Below are 23,670 nucleotides of genomic sequence, written 5' to 3' on the forward strand. Positions count from 1 at the left end.
GATGGGCGCGTGATTCTGTTAATAATATACGATCTTTACTCGCCCTCACAGTCAGGAGGCGCGTGACGGAGAGTAGCCCGCGAGCGCCCGCTAACGGTCACATAAGAGTCAAGTTTGTGTGAAGATTAGCTAACCACCTGGGCTGAACTCAGCAGCAGCAGCAGGAGCACAGCCTGACTGAGCCTCGCAGGTGTAGTTTAATAAAAACACCTTGTCAGTATCCCGGATATCAGACAGGTCCCTCAGTTCTCAAACGGTGTAATATAACCGTCTGTTTTGAACCAGCGTAAACCGGAGCTGACATGCGAACGTAGCCGTTAGCAAGCGAGTCAGGCCGAGGAGAGCTGCCTGGCTGTATCCTTCATCCAGACAGGAGCATAAATGTTTCACCCAAGACACATTACCGAGTTTGTCGACGCCGGAGAGGATGCGCAAGGACGTGAGGATATTATTAGTGGGGGAGCGTAAGTAAAGCTATTATACATTTACATTTACAGTGTGTTGGTCAGTGGTGGTTGTTTGCAGTGTCAGCCCTTAGTGTTCCCTCTGCACTGAAGCTACCAGCTGGGCATGTGATGCTGACAGCCACACCACTGTCTCACCATCATACTGTTCAGTCAGTCCTTTACATTTCACCTATGATTTTGTTTTGTGTTATGCTGTTTTAAATGGTCTGTCTGCAGTGATATGCTGTATATCCCAGTGGTCAGGACACTCTTGTAAAAATAGAATTAAAAATACCCGGCATCTGCTGCAGCTTTTTAAAACATATATATATATATATATATATATATATTTCATTGCATGTTGCACATAGACTAGAAAAAGGTGTTCACTTTAAATTCATTTTAAGGTCTCAATCTATAGACAGATATTGTAAGCTGACTGTCCCATGTTTTCCATGTTAACCAGTACACTGAAATCACTACAATCTGCAGATACCTTTTAATGTAATATATAGCATTTGTAGCATTTTACAGGGGGAAAAACCCTCTGTCACTTGACTATTACAGTTTCCTCTGGTCATTGATCTAGTGGAATATCATGGAATTTACAGAAGTAAACTTCAGACAGATGGTTAATTTTATTTCCCAGACTCTTCCTTCTTCACACTGTGGGAATGTCTCCGCAGGAAGTCCAGCTTATTCTGGGAGTGATGTTGTTTTCTCACAATTAACAGAACAGTTAGGAATAAAGTTTGTATTAAAGGTCTCCTCCTCAGTTAGAGTAAGTTATGGAGAAGCCCAGTAGTTTAAAACACAGCCCATATAAAAGCTATAATTCATAGATCGTACACACCCATTAAAATTGCCCTGTGGTTTTTTTGTTGTAGTGGAAATCTGTGCCCCAGTCTCATGGCCTGAGTTGCTTGTTAAGCTCAGTGACAGTTATTTTCATGTAAAATTAATAAGTGATGTCGCCACAGTTTAAATATTAATGTGAATTGTAATGGGTTTGCAAGCAAATGTGGCGGAGTGTTTGCTAAGGTCAGCAAAACAATCAGTCTCATTTTAACTCTCTTCTCTCTTCCTCCCTCAACAGCCAAAGTGGGGAAGACCTCTCTCATCATGTCCCTGGTCAGCGAGGAGTTCCCAAATGTGGTATGGATATTGATTATTAATTCAGATGGTGGAAGCCTTGATGATGCCTTTCTGTCTCATGCTCAATGTCTGCCTTTTGTGGAGTTTAGCTGAGTTTCACTGTGTGTTATTGAAGACTATATTGTTTGTTTTCATCCTAGGTTCCCTACCGAGCTGAGGAAATCACCATACCTGCAGATGTGACACCAGAGAGAGTTCCCACACATATTGTGGACTATTCAGGTATTTAAAGCACATGACTGTTTCTTTGTTTTTAGATTTAACTGCATTAAATTGCGGTGACGTTTGTTATAAAATCATAACTATACAAAGTCATGTCTTCACCTGTTTTTGCCTGGCAACAAAGAAAGAAGATTTTAATTGGTTTTAACTGTAGCACACCTGTCTTTCCCCCACAGAGGCCGAGCAGACAGATGAGCAGTTGTTTCAGGAGATCTCCAAGGTCAGTCACTACATTATGCTTTCCTGTTTACTTAGACAGAAGTGCTGAGTTCATGTAAAAGCCTAATGGGCGTCTGTGTTGGTCTCTCCCATAGGCAAATGTGATTTGCATTGTCTACTCTGTCAACAACAAGAAGTCCATAGAAAAGGTGAGCCTCCTCTGTGGCCATAATTTGTTTGTGTTGCAGTTAAACAGTAAAACTTGTGAGGCTGTGACGCATGAAATTAGAAGCTGTCTCTCAGAATGGTGATGATGTTTCGCATTTCTATCTTTTCTACCTTTTGCTTTCCACAGGTGACGAGCCACTGGATCCCCCTCATTACTGAGAACACAGACAAGGACAGCAGGTGTGAACTTGTTTAAAAATAGTGCAGAGTTTTCTTTGTCCGTTCAATTTTGGATGGTGAAATATAGGGCAAAGAAGGTGCCTCTTTCTCAACCTGTATTTGAGCACAGCAGGCTCCTAATGCATGATCAGCCCAATGGAAAGTCTTTCAAAAGACCATTTTCTGTAGCCAGAGGCCAATCATGGAATTTTTCTGCTAGTGTTTGAAACCCTGACCTACAGTTACAGGGTGGAAAAAGTCTCACAAATGCTTCTCTGTAAGCAGGGCGCTGCATGGGAAATGCAGCATTTCACGTCAGCAGATTCAGCCCTTTGTATTGTTAGGTTTTCACTCTGAAATGAGTCACTGCTTTTATGGAAGGGAAGACACTAAAATATATAAAAAGAATAAAAAGAAAAGTACTCCTTTGCTTCAATCTTAATGTTACATCTGTTAAAGTTAAGTTCTTATTAGTATTGATACAACGCTGTCTGTGTGTGCTGTTGGTGTGTCCAGGGTTCCTCTGATCCTGGTGGGGAACAAGTCAGACCTGGTGGAACACAGCAGCATGGAGACCATACTGCCCATCATGAACAGGCACAGTGAAATAGAGACTTGTGTGGAGGTGAGAAAGCAACCGCTCTGTTTACAGTTTCTACTGTATCTGAACAGTAAAACCATAAAGTTAATCCTGTGTGAGTGATGGTCTGTTTGGATTTGCCTGATAAATACTTCCGTATTCAAGTAATGCAGTAGCAATGCTGCTATTGATTCAGACAGCGGGCAGACACAGAGGTGTTGCTCAGTACCCAAGGTCAGAAGAAACATAAACACAAATGGAAATCAATTTCTTCTTCTGTTATCATAAAACAAAACAAAGAGGGGAAGAAGTTTTTTCAACAATAACTGTTGGGTGGACACTTTTAGGAGCCAAGAGGAACAGGAATGTTTTTAGGTTCATATCCAGACTTTATTTGTTTCATTTGCTGTGCTTTTAAGGGTTTGATCAGCCCATTGGAGACACTTAAAGGGACAGTTCACCCCCAAATCAAAAATACTAATTTGTTCTCTTACCTGTGGTGCTATTTATCAATCTAGATTGTTTTGGTGTGAGTTGTCGAGAGTTGGAGGTATCGGCTGCAGAGATGTCTGCCTTCTTTCCAATATAATGGAACTAGATGGCACCCCAAAATGTATTTGACCGAAGCTTGACATCAATGTCTCTTTCCAGAAATCACAACACAGTTACTCAAGATAATCCACAGACCTTGTTGTGAGCAGTTTCATGTAGGAACTATTTTCTTTCAACCGATCTACACCCACAAACTGTATCACTGCACAGAAGAAAGCGCACATCTACTCATGGACAAGGGCTTGTGCTGGTGACAACATGAGATGGAAACATTAATGGCGTTCTCCTCGGCAGAGCTGTGAAGCTAGCTAGCTCAGTGATGCTGGGTGAGCTGGCAGTAGATGTACACTTGGAGAGAAACTGGTTCTTACATGAAACTGCTCACAACAAAGTCTGCGGATTATTTTGAGTATTCACTAGCCTCTTTTACACTGCCAGATTTTCCGCAAATGTTGGGCCGTTTTGCCGGCAAGGTGCAAGCGTTTAGACACACAGAGCTGGATTGGCGAGTTGTTCCGCCTCATAGGGTAGTCATATCGGTGGAACCCTTTTAGTTTAAAAAGGCCGATGCGGCCTTCCGCAACGGGAGGGGCTGTTGATGACGTGTGGGAGGAGCTGTTGATGACGCCGCACGTGCGACCCACTGGCGGTGGATAAACAGGAAACAGCTGATAGCAGGAATTAGCGAGCAGCTAGTAGCAAGAGAGAAATGCAAACCTGACAGACACTGTAAAGATGAGCAACTGGGGAGACAAGGAATTGCGTGCCCTCCTTGCCCTCGCAAAGGAAGAGGCCATTAACCGTCAGGTGACGGGAACGGTGAAGAACGGGCCGACTTACGAGAGAATCGCGGAAGGACTGACCAGCCGCGGCTTCCCTCCCACGTCACTGTTTATGTCACACGCTGAGCTACATGTTTTGTTACTTGCTCACGCCCCCCATTGCCCCGAAAAAGGTACATTCTGTATAAACAAAAGTAGGTAGGCGGCATTTTGCCACACTCCCCGATTTTGTTTTTATACTGCCAATGCTGAAAAAAGACTGATTGGGCTTTCCTGCAAATTTGCACAATTCCTGTTTAAAAAGGGGCTACTGTCTCTGTCTGGAAAGAGACATTGTTGTTGAGTTTTTCAAATGTATTTTTTCGGCTCTTTAAGCAACCCAAGCTAAGTGCCATCTAGTTTCATTATATTGAAGAGAAAGCAAACATCTTTACGGCCGATATCTCGAACACTCAGCAACTCACACCAAAACAATCTAGATTAATGAATAGCACTACAGGTGAGAGGAAAAGTACGTTTTCTAAATTTGGGGCTGAACTGTCCCTATAAGTTCATGTGCATTCAATTTATTTCAACTGTTTACATAGAACAATATAGGAACAGAATATCTACAAAAAGCAGATGGACTAAATAAAGAATATGTTCTTGTCATTTATAGAAAGCTCACTACAGCCTTTAGGTTTATGATCCTCTCGATCAGCCAAACTGAACACATGCCTCTTCTATATGATATATCTATTTGTCAGGTCTCAACAATGTGATTTTAAACTTGGTGAGCTGCCAAACTGTGAAAGCCTGCAGCCTTTAGATAATCTTGTCAATAATATTGATTTTTCTCTGAGTTCGTATACATTAACCCTAATTGACCCTTTTGTCAATAGTGTTGCTATTGCTGCCCTCTTTTAAAGTTTCTATGATGGACGTTATATTTTGCACATGTTAACTATATACAGTATTCACAAGCAGGAAGCACAACAATTGTACAAGAGGATTTGATACGTGACACCAACCATGAGCTTCACTCAGTGTGTTTTTTCTAGACTGGTTAATTAAACCAGGCGTGTCGCTCAGACGGATCCTGTGTGATAATACCTTGTCTGGCCCTGACTTAGCTCCCACACACACCTAACAGTATATACAGACATACACACAAACACACACACACAGACAGCTACGTAAACAGGGACAGCCCTACTTTGCTGGGACACTGTATTTTCACAAGGTTGCAAAGGTGTTAAGGTTATTATATGCAGTAAGAATGTACTGAAAAAACAATATACACATGATCAAACTCACTTCTTCTTTTTCATGTTATTTTATTTTGTTTGTTTATAGTGTTCAGCGAAGAACCTGAAGAACATCTCAGAGTTGTTCTACTACGCTCAAAAGGCAGTCCTGCACCCCACAGGTCCTCTCTACTGTCCAGAGAAAAAAGATGTAAGAGCAGAAATATACAGTGTGAATTCTGCAACGTTGTTTGTGTGATGCAGTGGTTGTCAGCTTGTTTTACATCAAGGAAAATAAAGCAGCATTTGAATGTTTTGGTTGTTGTAAGCCTACAGGTTTGTCTGAAAATGAAGTATGTCACTATTGGGGTTTACAGAATTTTTAGAAGGTGAGTTATCACATCAATTGTGTTAAAGTTACTTTTGTTTTTTCCTTTTTGATTCCGAGATGAAGCCACTTTGTGTCAAAGCCCTGACTCGAATCTTTAAAGTGTCTGACCTGGACAATGATGGGATTCTCAATGACAATGAGCTCAACTTCTTCCAGGTAAGTCAGCTAATAATCGCTGTAGCTGAGAAAGTTAACAGTGGGTTTAATACAAAGTACAATCCTCAAAACAAACAAACAAAGATGTTTCTGTCTGACTGCCTACAGAGGACTTGCTTCAACACCCCGCTAGAGTCCCAGGCGTTGGAGGATGTAAAAAATGTGGTGAGGAAGAATTTGAGTGACGGAGTGTGTGACAATGGACTCACTCTGAAAGGTAGGAACAGATGGACTGGCCGCCTCCTTATCTTAACGTAGAAAAAAATCTTGTTGCACACTACTCCTGACTGTGATTTTCCTCTCCAGGCTTCCTGTTCCTCCACACTCTGTTCATCCAACGAGGTCGCCATGAAACAACGTGGACAGTGCTGAGGAGGTTTGGGTACGACGACGACCTGGAGTTAAATCAGGACTACCTCTTCCCTCCGTGAGTCTCAGTCGTCATTTTTTAGACACCCACCACCTACTCCATCCTGTGTGCATCCCTTTATTGAAAGCATCATAATTTCCCTCACTGTGTTTAGAGATGCGAGACACCTCATTTTAGGGTAATGCTGTATTTTTCTCAAAGACTGTTCCATTTTTGATTCAATTTAAACAATCATGATGGTGTAGCAACATCTGTCTTTCACTTTTGTTGCCTTAGCTGTCAGGGTTGTTGAGCCCTTAAATTAAATTCTGGATTCAGCACTTGATATAACACTCTAGTTATTGACTACTGAGCCACTTTCCTATGTGAAGTGTAACGTTTATGCTTCTACTGAATCTTTTGCAGTAATGTTTTCTGTGTTAATCCTGCATTCTGCCCATTGACTGCAACATTTACTTTGAAATATTCACTACCTCTAGGTTGAAAGTTCCTCCAGGCTGCACCACGGAGCTCAACCACAATGCCTACCTCTTCCTCCAGAGCGTCTTTGACAAACATGACAAGGTACAATCCTGTTCTGTATTTACTTTAGCCTCTGCCCTGTAAAGGCTTTTACCGAAAGCTGCTCAGTACGGGGACACCACACAAAACCAAAATACACTCCTACAGCCAATGCTGACCACCTGCTGAGGCGTGATCTAACGTCTTGTCACAGTGGAAGGATTGACAGGAGAATTAGCCGTGAGGTTACAATGAAAGTCAAAGAGTGAAAGTGGCAGCTTGCACCATAATCTCCTTCCTGTTGCTGTGATTACTGTCCAACAGTGAATGAGTGCTTCAGTCATGTTTGTTTTCTCAGCTAGAAATGCATCAGTTAATCTCATCTTTTGTATCCCATCTGAAATATTTCCTGCCTTGAACACCATTTTCCACATTTTGCCGTAGTTCACCATCCTGAACAGTAACCAACCTTTGTGTGTCTCAGGACCGTGACTGTGCCTTGTCACCAGAGGAGACGGGGGACCTGTTTGATGTTTTTCCGTACATGCCCTGGGGTCCAGATGTCAATAACACAGTTTGCACTAATGACCAGGGCTGGATCACCTACCAGGGATATCTCTCCCAGTGGACGTAAGTGATGATTAGTTAAAGGCTCTGTATGTGACATTCAGAGCGTTAATATAGCAGCAAACTACTTTGTGCTATGTAAAGATATAGAGGAGTAATGGCGTGCTGAACAGAAAATGATATCATGCTCCCCCTGTGTGTGTTGTTATCTGAGCTTTTCTGTTCTTATTTTGTGGTATCCAGCTCGATTGCTAGTGCACGTTAGTCCTTGTGTGTGTGTATCCTACTAGCTAGCTAATTGTCGTGTCTTTGTACTGCACTCATATGACTGTTACTTCTAAACATAGAGCTCCTTTAAAGGGGCTCTGTCACATTCAGAGAGTATGAGTCATGTGGACACTGTTCTCAACATGGAGGTGGCTAAGCTGGTGCCTAGCTGCGAACAGTGCTAACTCCATACACAGTGCTAAATATCTGTGCTGACAGAGCTAACTGTGTGAACCACGGGGGAAACAGATGGTGGGCACTACGCTTTCACAGCGCTGCCGTACTGATACCAGTGGTATCCGCAGTATGAGCGCAGTGCAAAGCAGTGCTGATGAGGTAGCCAGTGGGACAGACATATGCACTAATATGCGTGTAGGGCTGGACCAGCTTACCTCAACAAACCACAGAGAAGCTCAGATTACAACAAAGAGAGGCATGGGAGGTCATTACTCCACTATATCTTCTCAAAGCAAATTGTGGTTTGCTGCTGTATTAATGCTTTGAATGTAGCATACAGAAGCTTTAAGTTAATGCCAGTATGTGTGGAATCGGGACATTTCTCACTTTGGTGTCCTTTGGTGGTGGTATTAAAAAGATACTGTGTCTCACATGTAGCTACTGAGCTGAATGGGCTGAAAAGATGGTGCAAAGATGCCATCAGTTGTTTAATTTGTTTAAAGACATAAAACTTGTGCCACCATTACTAGGGCTAGGTATCAAACTTACTTAGAATTCTGCAAATATTGGCCTTCAACATTTTTTTTTGTAGTTTATTAACTATTTTCATCATTTTTGTTAGGAAAACACCAATGTACAAGTATTTCCCTGTCTGCGTGTACATATTTCTTTTGCCTTTAACCTATGTCTGTTCAGGTTAACAACATATCTGGATGTCCAACGATGCCTGGAGTATTTGGGTTACCTTGGTTACTCAATAATTGCTGAGCAGGAGTCCCAAGCAGCAGGAATTACAGGTGAATCACACAATCGCATCTTCTTTTTGTTATTCAGTTGTAAATCTGTACACATGTAAAAGTTGATTGCACTCCCACAAAAATGACAATATGTTCTTGTCATATACATTCATACATCATAATGTTTAAACATGAGTATTATTCAGTATCATTAGCTCATCCTCGTATGTGTCATTGAACTATTTTACCCTACAGTCACTGTGACAGTAATCACAAAAGTAAATCAACACCATCATAACAGCAACCATTGGACGGTTAAAGCAACAGTTGACTCTGAATGCTGCTGCCGACTGACTGCAGGCATGTGTTGTGTTGAGCCGCAGTCTGAACTGATCCTCTGATGCCTGTGTGTGTGTGGTTTCCCCCCTGCAGTGACCAGAGATAAGAAGATTGACCTGCAGAAGAAGCAGACCCAGCGCAGCGTCTTCCGCTGTAATGTCTTCGGAGACATTGGCAGCGGCAAGAGCGGCTTCCTCCAAGCCTTCCTGGGTCGAAACCTCATGGTAAACAGAAATCAGCACCAGCAATGATGAATACACTTTGCCCTCACAATTTCACAGTGTGTTCCAGATTTAAATGAAACAGATTACACTTGTACTGTACAGTATCTCTTGCAAATATTGGATAGTATCAACTGACAAACTGTTTCTCATTACTGCATGCATTTATAGTTTACAGTCAGTTTCATGTCCTGATCTGCTTTTACATGATGTTTCCTCTCTTCTCTCCTCTTAGCGCCAAAAAACAATTAGAGAGGAGCACAGATCCTACTATGCCATCAGCACAACCTATGTTTACGGACAGGAGAAATACCTTCTTGTGAGTTACAAAAACTCCGATAATACTACTTTTTTTTTTTTAAATCACAACTCGTGTATAATGTAGCTTTTCCAGTGCTAAAAGAAGTTCATTTAAGTTTTATGTAATAATTTTATTCTGTTTATTAAAAGACATATTTTTTTATTTCTATGCATCACTATTATGAGGTCAGCTGTGACAGGCCAGCCAGCCCAGCCTGACGTTGGCTGTGCTTACCTTGCTGTTTATATAAGCTTCTTATCACGTTCACCCAATGCTCCTCTCAAGCAAGCATTTCTACTTACTTGATAAAATCATTCGCATTGCACTGCTTACCTATAAAAGCAAATGCAAAGCCAACTGTGTTGAAACACATAATTGAAATATGGCTAGTTGTATAGAACCCCATATTAACACTTCTTCAAGCCAGATATGTTTAGCAAATCAACCACAATAGTTGAAATAGTGTCACGTTGCTAGCGCTGTTTAAACATAGTGTTCGTTTACTCAAGCACTTAACACATCAAGTGCACTTTTTTCTGTTGGCACTCCCTCTGTGCTGGTGTCTACACTGAAACACCCTGCAGCACAGTGACTTGGTTTCTGTAACAACTGGAGTACAGATGCTCCTGTGTGGTTCAGTCTTTATAGCTGCTCATGATGCTGCTGCATCATTAAAACAGCAGCATGTGCTTCTCTTTGTTGAACATCCCCAACAGGAGACTCTGCTTTATTTAAGTACATTTAATTCCTGACAGCGTATTGTAAAAGCTGCAGTAATCCATATCCTGTGTGTATCTTAATAAGAAGTCCTGCTGGTCAAACTATATCCAATCTCAGCTGTTATTGCTGAGCTACAGTTCTGCTTCCAGAAGTAGAGAGAATAAAGTGGCAAGACTAAAGCCAGACAAACTCTCCCTGCAGTTGTTTCACCATCCATAAATGCCAGAAAATGTCACCTAATGTCTGTAGTAAACCAGGCCACCAGAGCTGACTACAGTGATACATTATCTCACTGGTGACTAATATTGAAACTTAGCAGTGTTCTTCTAACTGTCTCCCCTCCTCTCCTCCTCCTCTCCTCTCAGCTTCATGAAGTGTTCCCTGACTTCGACTACCTGTCTGATGCTGATCTGGCCTGTGACATTGTCTGCCTGGTCTATGATGTCAGCAACCCGTACTCCTTTGAATACTGCGCCAAAGTCTTCAAGGTGTGTGCATTATATCAAAAGACAAATAACATTTTACTTAGGGATGGTCTACTAATCGCACACATCTCTAATCTTCACCTCGATCATTCATCACCCTCTCTTTCCATCCTCAGCAATACTTCATGGACAGCAAGACTCCATGTATGATGATAGCGGCAAAGTCAGATCTACCAGAGATTAAACAGATGTACGGCTGCAGTCCGCTGGAGTTCTGTAGGAGGCATAAGATGCCACCTCCCCAGTCCTTCACCTGTAACACAGCAGCAGCACCCAGCAGAGACATCTACACCAAACTTACTACTATGGCCATGTACCCGTAAGTATGGAGACACTTGCTCTAGATTTGTTAAACATGCACTTATTGTTTTTTGCACACTAGGTGATGCAAATGGTGGCAGAGTTTACTAATTTTACTATATTACTAACAAGTCATTTAAATGGATCCAACTAGTGTATTTGGAGCTGAAATTTTTTATCACACCCGCAAACTGCACCTGTTGGACTGAAAAAGCATTGGAATACATTATTCTAGTAGGCTACCAAAAGTTTAATCAATAATGTATTTATCATATTGATTATGTAAATAATAAAAAATTGACACTTAGCGCTGTGTGACGATACAGTATTGCCACACAAAAATATTGCGATACTCTGCCGTATCGATTTCTTCTCCCACCCCTATTAGTAACCATACCCTCATTGATATGAACAACAGTTTTAATAAAAACTGAAAAGGTTATCTTTCATCAAGGTAGGATTTATTGCAGGACTTCAGTGTTTTACTGTATTGGTTTTAGGCAGTTGTGTCTTGTTGGTAAACCTACCAGCTAATGAAAAACTGTAATGTTAGGATATGACGGTTAGTGCAAATCATCATTTACCAGATGATGACTTTTCATTTTTGCTCCCTAAGAGTGTAAAAAAAGGAGTTGCAGTATGGTAACTGCAGCTGCATTGCAATTTTGTTCAAAAGATTACAGAGGGCCTGTGTTTTATAATTGCCTATGTCTTCACATGATACATTTTTTAAGCCCCCTGGGTCTGTGGAAAATTGCACTAGCCAGTTGGTCCTGTAAATTTTCAGTGACAGATCATCTGAACATTTGTTTTTGTATGGCCTGAGGTGATGAAGCTGCTCAGTCACTGAGTGCTTGTTTGCTGCTCTTAAATAGACAGAGTTGTCTTTTAATCATTTAATAGTCATTTAATAGTCAGTTTTAATTAGTGTTTCCTGTACATTGTGAGATTCAATTCTGCAGCTTGTTCATAATTGTCAGGAAACCCTGTCTGAAACTGGTAGATGTGATATCTTGTTTGACTTTGCAGTCCACCTTATTTATCATTTTACAGTTTGAATTTAAAGCTTTACTGCGTGTGATGTCTGTGCCTTTACTCCATGCCTCAGGATAAACCTGCTCCCTTGGGGTTGCTCCTACTCTCTGCAGTGTCAGTGTCAGTGTCACACACCATGTACTTCAGTCCACATTAATGCACTTCACTGCCTTCTGGATTTGTTGCTTTCAAGTCTGATGCCACAGTGTTTTGCACTGTGGGTAGGCGGGTTTCCCTACTGAGCAGTTGCGTTGATCTCTCCCAGAGGCTCACACTCCTGCAGTCAGTCAGGTTACAGTGTCGCTGTCGACACACAGAGCCTCTCTGAACACCACACGGTTACATAGTTACATGTGTATAATCCACAGCCTAGTCAACTACTATTCTAAGATTCAGTTGTGTTTCAGTCTAAACAAATATTTGTTACAACCTCCTGCAGGAGGAGAGTATTTTCGCTTTGTGAAAATTACTTATATTCCTAGTTGGAGTTACTGTTTAAAGGGGCTGTAATACACATGATTTCTGACAGGATCACAACAATAATAAGTTAAAGTTAAAGTGCACCTCATTCCTTCTTCCAAATAGTTAAATAAGCCCATTGCATCTCATTTTAGTAAGGTTTATCTATTTTATTGTCATTTATGGATTCTGGCTCTCAGGTGATGAGCCACAAGCTACTCCTTTCATGGTGGTGGCATCTTTTAGCTCTACCTTTCCTCCTCTTTGGGTGTTTGATATATAAACTGTGGTGTTGGTGTTTGTCTTCCCCATATCTCTCCTCAGCCACGCCCGGCTGCGCTGTATGTGCACTTGTAACCGGTGCACCTTCTGCATGTGTCAGAACTTCCTCAACTCTGAGCTGCTGCAGACGGTCAGGGCCAAACTCTACGCTGTTGTACTCCGAAGGTTCTCTTTACCTCTTTTACAACCCTGTCTTTACCTCTGATCGCTTCACTTTGTCGACGTCATTGCCTCAAGCTTTTCCTGTTCATTTCTCCTCATTTTCTTTGCAAAACTATATCTTTAGCCAACAGTTGCCCTGAAATTAGATAATCAGTCACTTGCATTTTCTCTATCATAATTTCCCGCTATATTTTTTTTCCTGTCCTCTTGTTTGATGCTGTCAGAGTCCTTTGAGTTTGTCATTTTCCATCTAAGAAACCATTCTGATATCTTCATTTTCTGTCCGCCTTCTTTTATATTGCTTGTGAGCGTCTGTACTACAGTTGAATTGAAAGCATGTACTTTTCTGTTTTGATCTGAGTCCCATTGTCATTCGGTTGGTGTCAACTTCCTTGTTGCTGTCTTCTTTGCTCATGTCACTGAAGCTCAGCCGTCTCATCTAACAGAGATGTCAAAGCTGATTTCTTTTCCTGTCTTCTCATGTCATAACTACAATCCTTCATGTCCCTCATCTGTTTGACTGACTTTTTCTCCAGCATATATATCGATGTTTCAAGGCTGCACCCCTGTTCTGTCATTTCATTCTTATTTTCTTTACGTACATGTTATTTATTTTGACATCATCCTTCTCAGCAACACCTCGTCTCTTTATCTCTTTACTGTCCTTCCTTTCACCCTGTCTCTGTATTTACCTCTCTGTTTCTGCTTCTCTCTGTTCAGCAGACATGTAAGCCAAGCAGACCTGAAGAGCTCGACGTTCTGGCTCAGAGCAAGTGTCGGGGCCACGGTGTTTGCAGTGCTGGGCTTTGCCATGTACAGAGTGCTGCTCAAACCACGGTGATCCTCGGGACACCCTGGTACAACCTTCTTCACCCCATGGTACATATAGAGCTATTTTGACCTGTCACAGCATTAGGCTTACCCACTTGGTATTTAATCTATTGAAAATGTGTCCTGGTTCTGTATCCTAAAGGGACAGTTCAACCTAAAATCAAAATGACATATTTTCCCTCTTAGCTGTAGTGCTGTTTATCGATCTAGATTGTTTTGGTGTGAGTTGCCGAGTGCTTGAGGTATCGGCCATAGAGATGTCTGCGTTCTCTTCCATATGATGGAACTAGATGGCACTTGCCTTGTGGTGCTCAAAGCGCCAAAAAATACGTTTGAAAAATTTAACAGCAATGTGTCTTTCCAGAAGTCATGACCTGGTTGCTTAAGATAATCCACAGAGCAGTTTCATGTAGAACTAGTTTCTCTCTAACAAACTACACTCACAAACTGTATCACCATGCAGAAGGACACTTACATCTACTGCTAGCTCACCTAGCACCACTGAGCTAGCTAACCTTATAGCTCAGCCAAGGAGGATGCCATTAATGTTTACTTCACATGATGTCACAAGCCTCTCATTCATGAGCAGATGTCTCTATGGCAGGTATCTCCAACACTCTGCAACTCACACCAAAACAATCTACAATTGATTAATAGCACTACAGGTAGAGGAAAAATATGTATTCTTTAATTTTGGGGTGGGCTATCCCTTTAATGGGTCCCAAATGAAAAAAAAAGTTATATTTTGGTGGCAAAGAAAAAAGTGTGAAGGCTTACCTTAGCAAACATTTATTTTTTGCGTTTTCATTCCACTGTGAAATTCTGCTCTCGGGAATAAAATAGAAAAATATTTAATTTTGTACCAAAATTGCTAATTTGCTTAATTTGTTTATTTGCAAGTTTTTTGCAAAGTAATAAATCTATATTTATATAAAAAATGAGGGTAAGCCATAGCGAACCGTAGTGAGTTACATGTATAGCTATTTTTTGGTTGCTTGCTGATTGAAATGAACTTGGTGTCAGTTGTGATAGGGGTTGTGATATGAGAGGTTTGCAATAACATTGATGCTTTTATTAGACTGAACAGTCTGTAAATAGTGTATATAATCTAGTAAACTGTACATTTCTTTGTCTTTGTCAGAAACGATTCACACTCAAAAAACTGAATGCAAAGGTATTAGCTTCACAGCCTGGTTAGAACTCATACAAACATTAGCATTGAATATTCACATTGACAGATGTTGGTTTGCCTTTCAGGGCCAAATGCTTGGATGCACAGTTTTTGTAATGTTTGTACATCTGAGCAGGTTGGTGTTTGATCAGTGGGTGTGAATGTGTAAAGGTTCTGCTGCGCTCTCTCCTGTCTTCCCAAGTTTTGTCACTTTATCCATCAGCTCATGCGTGTGTGTGTGTGTATGTGTGTGTTAGTGTGATAAGATATTTAAAATCGACTCTTTACAACCACTCTCTACATTTTGTGTTTTGCATGCTTCAAAATTTCCGACCACATTCCAGTGTTTAAAGACTTACTATACAAGAGAATGACAAGGCCGACTTCTCCACATTGCTCTCCATCCCCCAAAAAGGCCAGGGATTATAGTAATGATGTTTATTGACAGGAGTGCTGAACAGAGAATAGTTGAGTCATTGTGAAGTTTGACAATGATTTGGCCGTTGTGATTCCAGGTCACTTCTCCTGATCGCAAAAGATGCAGTAACGTGGCTCCCAATGTTGATTTACTTGAAAATGTAACTGCTTGCCACAAGGTTCAGTTTGATGTATTCACTCAGCCCTGCCTTTCCAAAAGTTTACAATAAATAAATATCTCTATTACATCTGGTGTGATGAAATTTCTTTTCACTTTGCAATAGATAGGCACAACCCAATCATCAGAAAAAATGTTGGCATTGTATGTTTCTGCAAACCATGTATACATTATGTGGTGGATACGCTGTGGTGAACGTGTGGTGAGGTTTAGGCACAAAATACACTTGGTTATAGTGAGGAAAAGATCGTGTTTTGACTTATAATACCCAGGTTTGGGGGGCACAAGCCCAGCTGGAAAAGCAGCAACAACTTGCTAAAATCACCCATGTTTGGTGGCTAAAAATCCACTGGAAACACAGCAATGACTCGCTATCGGTTTTGTTGTTTGTCTCGAAAGGTGATCTGCAGCTTGGCAGGTGTGTTGCCGAGGTGTCACGCCATCTACCATCCCCTCCACCTCCTGATGACAAAGTCAGCTCATGTACTAAATCACTATAGAAGATCTGTATGAAATGTCAAAATGTGACATATTTGTGGTTTGCAGAAATGTACATTGCCGATATTTTTCCTCTGGCGACTGGGCTGTAAGGTGAGCTTCCGCCAATATATTAAGGTACTTTGTCTCTTGTGTATTTCTGAGAAAGCTGGGGGGCAGTCAAGGATTGTGTGTTGTAATGAGCATGATGCAGACGGCATTCTTTAATTACTGACAAGGAGACTGTCAGTTATTTGCAGCATCACGCATCATTATTGTTAGGCTTTTGTTTCTGATATCCCATGACACGCAACTTCATTTTGCCCTGTCCTGACAAGGTGATAGCTTGTATTGAGAAAGGTTCAGATTGTATAGAACAAGTGTGAAATGATATGAAAGCAGGAATTTACTTAAACACAAGAGGGCAGCATTGCTTAAAAATCACCTGGATAAAATTTGCTGCCAAATTGAGTGGCTCCCTTGTTAGGTATGTTTTAAAATGCAGTGTGAAACTGATTCAAGTCTGTTCATGTGATTAGAAAAATACACTAGCTTCCATAATGAGACAGTCTGCAGGAGGAGATGGATCAGGGTGACATCAGGCAGAAGGTGAGGTGAGTCTGTTCAGTAAATAGGAGATGCATCATGATTAATTTTGACAAACATAATGCTTGTATGGCTTAAATATAGAATCATTATCTTACTGCATTAATGTTCCAGCACAGTATAAAGATATGATCAAGAGTTCACCTCGATGTATGAAACCCATGCTCTTCAACAAATGGGCCTCGTGTCTCCAGATGAAAGCCTCTCATCAAGTAACTGCTCGTTAATGTGATCCCTCTTTAATGTAATATCACCCTTGGGTCTTCACAGCGGCTTTTTGGTATTGGGCTACTAATGGATTTATCCCACATAGATGGTATTTAAAGCATGTTTCGATTCACACACACTATTAAACAATGTGGGTGAATTTAAAATTGAATCTGCTACATCTGCAGTTGTACCTGTTTTACCTCGTGTTTCACAAAAATCATTTCTTCAAGCATATTATTGTGGAGCTGCTTCAGTTGAACCAACTGGGCAGTATGACTTCGTGAAGCATGTGGCAGAGAGGATTATTTGGTTTATTCAAAGTCTTGACCTTGAATTTTTTTTTTATCTCCTCCAGACCTAACTTCAGAACGACTTACTAACCCACAAACTTTCTTAAAAGCAGAACCTGAAATTGTGTTAAATCAAGCAGTATACCCAGGGCTACTCAAGAGACACTAAAAGGCCCCAGACTCATCTTGGGGTTGTTAAATCCATATAGTTTTGAGAAACACTGCATGTGGACATCTGAAGCTGAATTTTCTGGTGCAGCTGCTTTGTCAGGACATTTAAGGCACCACTGGTTCTCTCTAATGAGTATCTGTAATTATGTGAGACAGCCAGACACTGTGCTGCATGAGAACTCCTATTTAACCATTAAAAAGTGAAGTTGGTACAGCCTATGTTCTGTTGAAGCCTGTAAATAATCTAAAGTTGTGTGTGTGTGTTTGACACAAAGAGGACATCAAGGCCTTTCCTCAGAGCATTCCCAACCATATGTACTTGTATCTTGGGGAGCACTTCTGCAGTTTCCTTGGTGTGTGTACAGGCTGTACACATATTGCATCAGCGTTTACACCTGCCTGCCACTCTTGCATTTGGGAGTGAATAAAGACTTTGCAAGTGAGCAAGCAGAGAAGTTGAAAGTTAAAATGTATAAACAGCTCAAATAGTTCATTAAAAGTGACAGATCAGCAGTTGAAGTAGTTAGCTAACAGTAATAGATAAGCAGTGTAGTTACAACTCATTAGTGATAGTTGAAATAGTTATGTAAAAGTAATTGACTGATACTAAATGACTGAAATGGGAGAGTGTATCTACAGCATGTTGCCCAGCTCAGTTTCCTCTCACAGTGTTCTTAGGTTGCTAACAAGCATCTGTCAATACTGAGGCCACTTTTTCAAAGTCTTCAGTTGTTGTTTTTTTTTTAAAAGGTTTTAGCAGTTTTGAGGGCAGTGATTGAAAAATGTGCTGAATGCATTTTGTGTGAAAGCAATGGAAAATGATTTGGAGTTTGATCCACGAAGACCTCTGTTTTGCTGACTGTGAAGACTTTTGATAATGTGACTTCAGTTTTGACCCATGCATGTTAGCAATAAAAAAAATAACCTGTACTATGAGGAGACCTTTCAAAGGCTTGTATGTTTTCAGCAATATGTTTTTTTTCCAGGTCAAATGTTCAATGTATGTTTGCCTGGGTCAATATGTTGAAGTTGCCCACCTACAGCTTAGAGTCTACTGACTTTATACTCTTTGAAACTGGCAGATTTGTGGGCAAGACAGTTTTCTTGACTTTAGACACTGATAGCTCCACAGTGGCTGAACAGATTGTTACAATTCAAACTGCATTTAAAACGCCCATCTCAGTCTGTTCTACTATCTCAACTGCAAAGGTAGCCCTTACCAATCTCTTGTAATGTTGGAGGAGGAGCAGGAGAGAGCTAAAAGTAATTGATAAATGATTGAAATAGTTAGCTTAAAGTAGCCTACAATATGAACAGCTGAAATTCCTAAAAGTAGACAGAAATGTCCAGCTTAACACAAACTTGACAATACACATGAATACACACACATCAATACACGTGGACACACATGGAAACTCACTGATAGTGTAGATGAAAGGGCACTTGAGTTCATCAGTAAGGGGCTGTGAGGGTATGTCAGACAGAAGAGGTTGGGGACCTCTGGCTCAAAGATCAGCTAGTGCCTGCAAACATCTTCAAGAGAGACGCTCATGTGAAAAGAAAGCAATCCTCCCCAGCTGCTAATTTATACATGAGCTAAGTTCTCCCACTAGCAGGTGTTTTTCTTGCTGTGTCTTGTCTCTCTCACTCTCATTTTTGTTCACACTCTCTTCCCTCATCTCGCTCTCGTGTCACAGCTCCTCAGCCCAAGTTGGCGCATGACTTGCGAAAGCTGCCGCGTCAAAGCTTATTTTGTCCAATTAGCTGCTTTTAATGGAAATTCCCATTGGCGCCTGCAGCTAACGAGACAATAATTCCCCTCACGCCTTGGTAATATGAAAGATTGGATGTGATATGTCCTAGGGAGATTACTACATGGTTTATTTATTCATTAACTTATGTCCTTAGTTCATTTTAGTCACTGTGAGACAAACAATACATTTTGTTGAAAGTTTATTATTCATTGTCTTCATACAGAGTTGTTAAGTGCTGTTACACTCTGTAATACTGCACATTAGTTTTTCTGTGTTTTCATAAGTATCAGTATGTGAGAGGTAGAAGTGAATAGTTTTAAGGCTGTTAGTGTGTGTATGAGGCATCAGTACCTCCCATAAATCTTGTTTCCTGTCCACAAAAGACCACATGAAATTACAGGGTCTGAAAATGTGGCCATGCAGCTGACCACAGATACAGAGTGAGTCCCGGGTCTGTTTTTTAACAAGATATCTGACTCCAACTTGAACCCAACGCTGCTGTGTGGGAGTCAGGAAAAGACCCCTAGGGTTAAAAATATCAACTGGCCATATTGTTTCCATGGCAATGCTATCACATACTGTACCTGGGGGAGTTTCACTAGAAGGATACTGATCAACCTACACACTGCAGACCACACCGCCATCACATCATTTCTCCTCATACATGGCTTCCACCCAGCTATTAGTTTTGTTTGACGTCTCAGGAGGTAATAGGTGGGTGTTTGTATGAAATGGGGCTCAGTCATTTGGGTGATTGCGGCAGCAGATTCTGAGAGAGCAGTTTAAATTCCCTAAAAAAAATGGAATTTACAACCTTGGACACTCCCTTCTTTCTGAGCGTTTAAGCATTTCAGACTTTCTGCTGCTTTGTGGGACATGATGAATTAGTATTTATAGCATGAGAAGAGATTGCATTAAATGTGAATGAACCTCACCAGGGCTGGAGCCAGATGTTGTAAACATTCTCAGCACAGCCTAACCCTGGGGGGGGGGGGGGGGGGGGGGGGGGTCCAGCGTCATGGTACCTCAGGGAGATTTACAGCAGCTATACGCACTACTTTTCAAGACATTTGATATAATACAGTAGAATGCCTAAAAACCTGCACATCATTTGGGAAAACCATGATAGTTACCAAATAAAAGAAATCATCCTGTAGAGCATCCTATTTTGTATCAAACTATTCTACAACTGTCTTCATCATTCTGAGATCATAACACAACAAATGTTGAGGATGACTCATTTTCACTCCTGCCACCTCAAAGTTAGACAGGATAGGAATGTTGGCACAAACAGCATTAAAAATCTTTAAACTTATTTTTGTTATATTATGATAATAATGAATGAATGAATGTTTCGCTGACAAATCTGAATCTGTCTGTGCTGCTCTAACTGACTCTTTACTGAGTTCTGCTCCTTGAATGCAGACTGGCGTATCATAGCGTAGCGTCGGCCAGCTCCGTCGAGGGTCTCACAACACAACTGTGCCCCATAGACTCTCATGCTGTCCTTTCAGATTTTCTTAATTTTTAGGCTGGTTTTGTGGATTTCCAGCTAAATGTAGGAGATATACATTTCAACCTAGTTTCAAAATCAAAATCAGACCATGAAAACCCTGCTGTACAGGAATCAGTGAAGGGAAGCAGGGAAACTCTGCCAATATTCAACCAGCTGTTTGACATTGCAGTGTGTGCAGATGAATAGTGTTTAGCTCCCCCCTGGAGTTCCCCCCTATGAGGTCCAGGCACTGGCAGCGGCACAGTGGGAAGCCAAAAACCATTCATCTGCACACACTGTGATGACACACAGCTGGTTCAATATCGGCGAAGTTTCCCTTTATGTTCGTTGACTTATGTCTCGATCGCCAGTGATGTGATGGTTCACTTTTACACTGTGATCTGTATAGTTATATTTTTAACCTGCTCTTGCTGCTGAGTTAGTTTGACATCCTGGATATGTCCTTTAACCCCCCCTGTCTGCTTCTCTCTGAAATCTCTTTTTCGTTTTCCCCAAAATTTGATATTTCTTCAGGAAGTGCAGTTAGTTGCACCATCACGAAGGGGCGGGGCTGAGTGAAGGATCAGTTGCAAATCAAGGATTCCCAACAATGCCAAGTAAATGTGGCCTTCAATACTCTGAACTGAATACTAGGCCAACATTGGAAAAATAACTCTATTATATTAGGTTTCTTTAGGGAATAACAGAGTAGGATAAACAGGGCACAGGCTATTATTATCTGAATGACACAAGGTTGAAGGTATTTTTAAAAACTCTAAAAGATTCTGGGATTTTGAGAAAACATTCAGGGCCACCCTCCACTCTGCCTCTGAACCCTACTGCGAAATGAATAAAGAGAAAAAAGTAATAAAAATGTTTTACCTCTTTAACCACTTTCTAAATGCACCTCATATAACACATTAAAGTTGACAAAAATGTAGTTGTTAATGATTATTTTTTAATTAATGCTAAAAGATCAGTAACAAGCCACTTTATTTAGCCACTTACTGTCATTTCAGCTCTTTAATTTTTTAGGAAAACCACTTCCATGGACCATTTAACAGTACCTGCCTATTTAAATCTACCTATTTATTAATTTTCAACTGAAAATTTGATGAATCATTGTTAAGAAATACAGGCTATTTATGACTAATTTAGATATAACTGCAAACTCATGTCCCTTTATTAATGTATTACCAACATTTATAACAAACAGAAAGGATTATGCAGAGGGTTTTTCTCATCCTCCTGTTAATGGCGCCTCACTGATCTGTTAAGCACTGACAGATGATTTACCATTAGTCAATGCTTATAAAGGCTTTATAAATGGTTCTTTTACTAAAAAAGAGGCATCTGATAGGGTCACATTATTGACACTTACACTGGTGTAGTAAATTACCATATCATTACACAACTACTACATGTCAGCGTCATGCCACAGACGACCTACAGCCTCTGAGCCAGGGAGCCAGTGACAGCCAGCTGTTCATTCAGGGAGCCGGAGTTCCTCGAAACCCCCGGGCGGAGTGGCTGGTGATCCCTCCTCACCGCCGGCCAAATCTCTCCCTGCCTCCCCTCTCTCCCTCTCTCCACCCCCGCCCTCTCTCTCCATCTCTCTCTGTGTGCCTGGAGGGACGCATGCGGCTGGAGCAGAGTCCCGGCGTCTCCCGGAGCTAAACCAACCATCCCAGCGGAGGCGGTCGGTGAGTCCCACCCCCCTCTTTGAAGCTTCCCGTCGGCACGCGGCGGAGAGAGCAGACGGCTGTCCCCGTTCTGCGCCGCCGACCGGCAGAGAAGCAGCGTGCCAGGTATCATGACGCACCAAAAAATTGGGCACTTTGCTTGGACTTCTCTCTCTTGAGTCTACCATGTGGCGGTGCCCGCGCTGGTTTTAGTCGAGTTTCACCCGCTCCCCTGGATGGAGCAGCCATATGAGACCTGTGCGTCATCCAGTCCGATTTGTCATCTCTGTCCTGCCTTTCATGTTGTCGTTCAGTGTTTGATGATGTCATTATTTCTTTCAGATGGATCCGCGCTCTGCTGCTGCGTCGCATCTCTCAAAGTGAGGAGACTCTGTAAATGTGCGTCCCCCCCTGCTTCACAAACTTGGACCGCTGCCTCTGTTCGTGGCGGACAAAATCCAGGCTCCTCTCCAGCTCTGCAAACCCCTGTCATTGCTGACTAACGATGTTGTGGACGGTGGTGTGACACCACAAAGGGACTGCACAGCCCAGAACTATCACTAAACTATCCCCAAATCAACTTTTTCTTTACGGATGCAGATTTGTTTGCCCTGTCTGGGTGGAAGAAGTGCGCTGGGGACATATTAATTAACTGGTATCTATCATTTCACCTGGACTCATCTGACTGCCCAAAATCCAACAGTGATCAGTCTCAAAGGGATGCGCAAGCGAGCATGATGCTCCGCTTTCTTACTTTCTGTCGTTGCTGACGCGCACATAAGGAGCGAAATGGGATTTTAAACTATGTGGAGTCATTCCTGAGGACTGAGAAGCTGCTCTCCGCGGGTGCATGGAGAAGAGCAGCCCGAGGATGACGGGCGGAACCCGGGAGGCGCCTGTGAACTCCTCTCCGGCGGTGGCGTCCAACGCGGAGGGCGAGGAGATCGAGGTTTTGGAAAGCACCGACGTCCTCCCCGTGGCCCCAGAGGACGTAAGTCTACACACAGCACAGAGGGACCTCAAGTGCACCTTTTCACATGTTTGCACTTACGCAGCAGGACCCCAACTTTCCTTTGCACTGGTCCAAAATTTTCCAATGCATTTGATTTCATGAAGCAGAATGTCATAGCATAAATGTATTTTAAAATGTCATGGCACAACTGGAGGTTTATGGTGATATCAGATTGGATTTAAAATGCTGAGTTTCACACAAGTAAAGGCAGCCACCAGACACACACAGCACACCCCTTCTAGGAATATTACTGTGATTTTTTTTCAAAGGGACACACACACTCTCACATATGCACCCACAGCTCTCTTGCTCCATTAGTTGTCTCAAACATCCAAATAGCCTACTATAAGAAACCCCTTACACATAATGATCCACACTTTGGTACCTTATTATCTTT

At 41.7% G+C, this 23,670-nt stretch overlaps 2 protein-coding genes across 12 annotated transcripts in view; both read left to right on the plus strand.

The window, feature by feature from the left end:
* The first annotated feature begins 100 nt into the window (after positions 1-100).
* On the plus strand, positions 101-16,270 carry rhot1b (ras homolog family member T1). Of its 7 annotated transcripts, none has more exons than XM_078165105.1 (21): positions 101-464; positions 1,543-1,601; positions 1,742-1,823; positions 2,000-2,043; positions 2,138-2,191; positions 2,338-2,390; positions 2,886-2,994; positions 5,619-5,720; positions 5,958-6,056; positions 6,165-6,273; positions 6,363-6,483; positions 6,906-6,990; positions 7,412-7,557; positions 8,635-8,735; positions 9,108-9,238; positions 9,471-9,554; positions 10,622-10,744; positions 10,858-11,060; positions 12,860-12,947; positions 13,703-13,858; positions 15,976-16,270. In XM_078165105.1, the coding sequence occupies exons 1-21, from the start codon at positions 428-430 to the stop codon at positions 16,087-16,089; spliced, it is 2,100 nt and encodes a 699-aa protein (XP_078021231.1). In that variant the 5' UTR covers positions 101-427; the 3' UTR covers positions 16,090-16,270. The 7 variants fall into 7 exon arrangements, with proteins under 7 accessions (XP_078021231.1, XP_078021239.1, XP_033478875.1 ...); XM_078165113.1 differs by having other exon boundaries at positions 12,860-12,982; positions 13,700-13,858; positions 15,976-16,098; XM_033622984.2 differs by lacking the exon at positions 15,976-16,270 and having other exon boundaries at positions 12,860-12,982; positions 13,700-15,644.
* A 5,724-nt stretch (positions 16,271-21,994) lies between these two features.
* Positions 21,995-23,670, plus strand: part of rhbdl3 (rhomboid, veinlet-like 3 (Drosophila)) — an 88,216-nt gene continuing 86,540 nt past the window's right edge. Inside the window, exons 1-2 of one of the 5 annotated variants that reach the window (XM_033625134.2) lie at positions 21,995-22,519; positions 22,604-23,252. In XM_033625134.2, coding sequence (XP_033481025.1) covers positions 23,112-23,252 — 141 coding nt within the window. In that variant the 5' untranslated portion in view covers positions 21,995-22,519; positions 22,604-23,111. The other 4 variants (XM_033625133.2, XM_033625136.2, XM_078165130.1 and 1 more) reach the window with 4 other exon arrangements.

This window comes from Epinephelus lanceolatus, chromosome 3, assembly GCF_041903045.1.
Source record: "Epinephelus lanceolatus isolate andai-2023 chromosome 3, ASM4190304v1, whole genome shotgun sequence".
Taxonomy (NCBI): Eukaryota; Metazoa; Chordata; class Actinopteri; order Perciformes; family Serranidae; genus Epinephelus; species Epinephelus lanceolatus.

What these genes read in the sequence shown, in the direction of transcription:
- rhot1b (XM_078165105.1), top strand. Translation starts at nt 428, where the DNA reads ATGCGCAAGGACGTGAGGATATTATTAGTGGGGGAGC. An exon ending in TCTTTGACAAACATGACAAG is followed by an intron (nt 6,991 to 7,411) that starts GTACAATCCTGT and finishes TGTGTGTCTCAG; the next exon opens with GACCGTGACTGTGCCTTGTC. An exon ending in ACTGCGCCAAAGTCTTCAAG is followed by an intron (nt 10,745 to 10,857) that starts GTGTGTGCATTA and finishes TTCCATCCTCAG; the next exon opens with CAATACTTCATGGACAGCAA.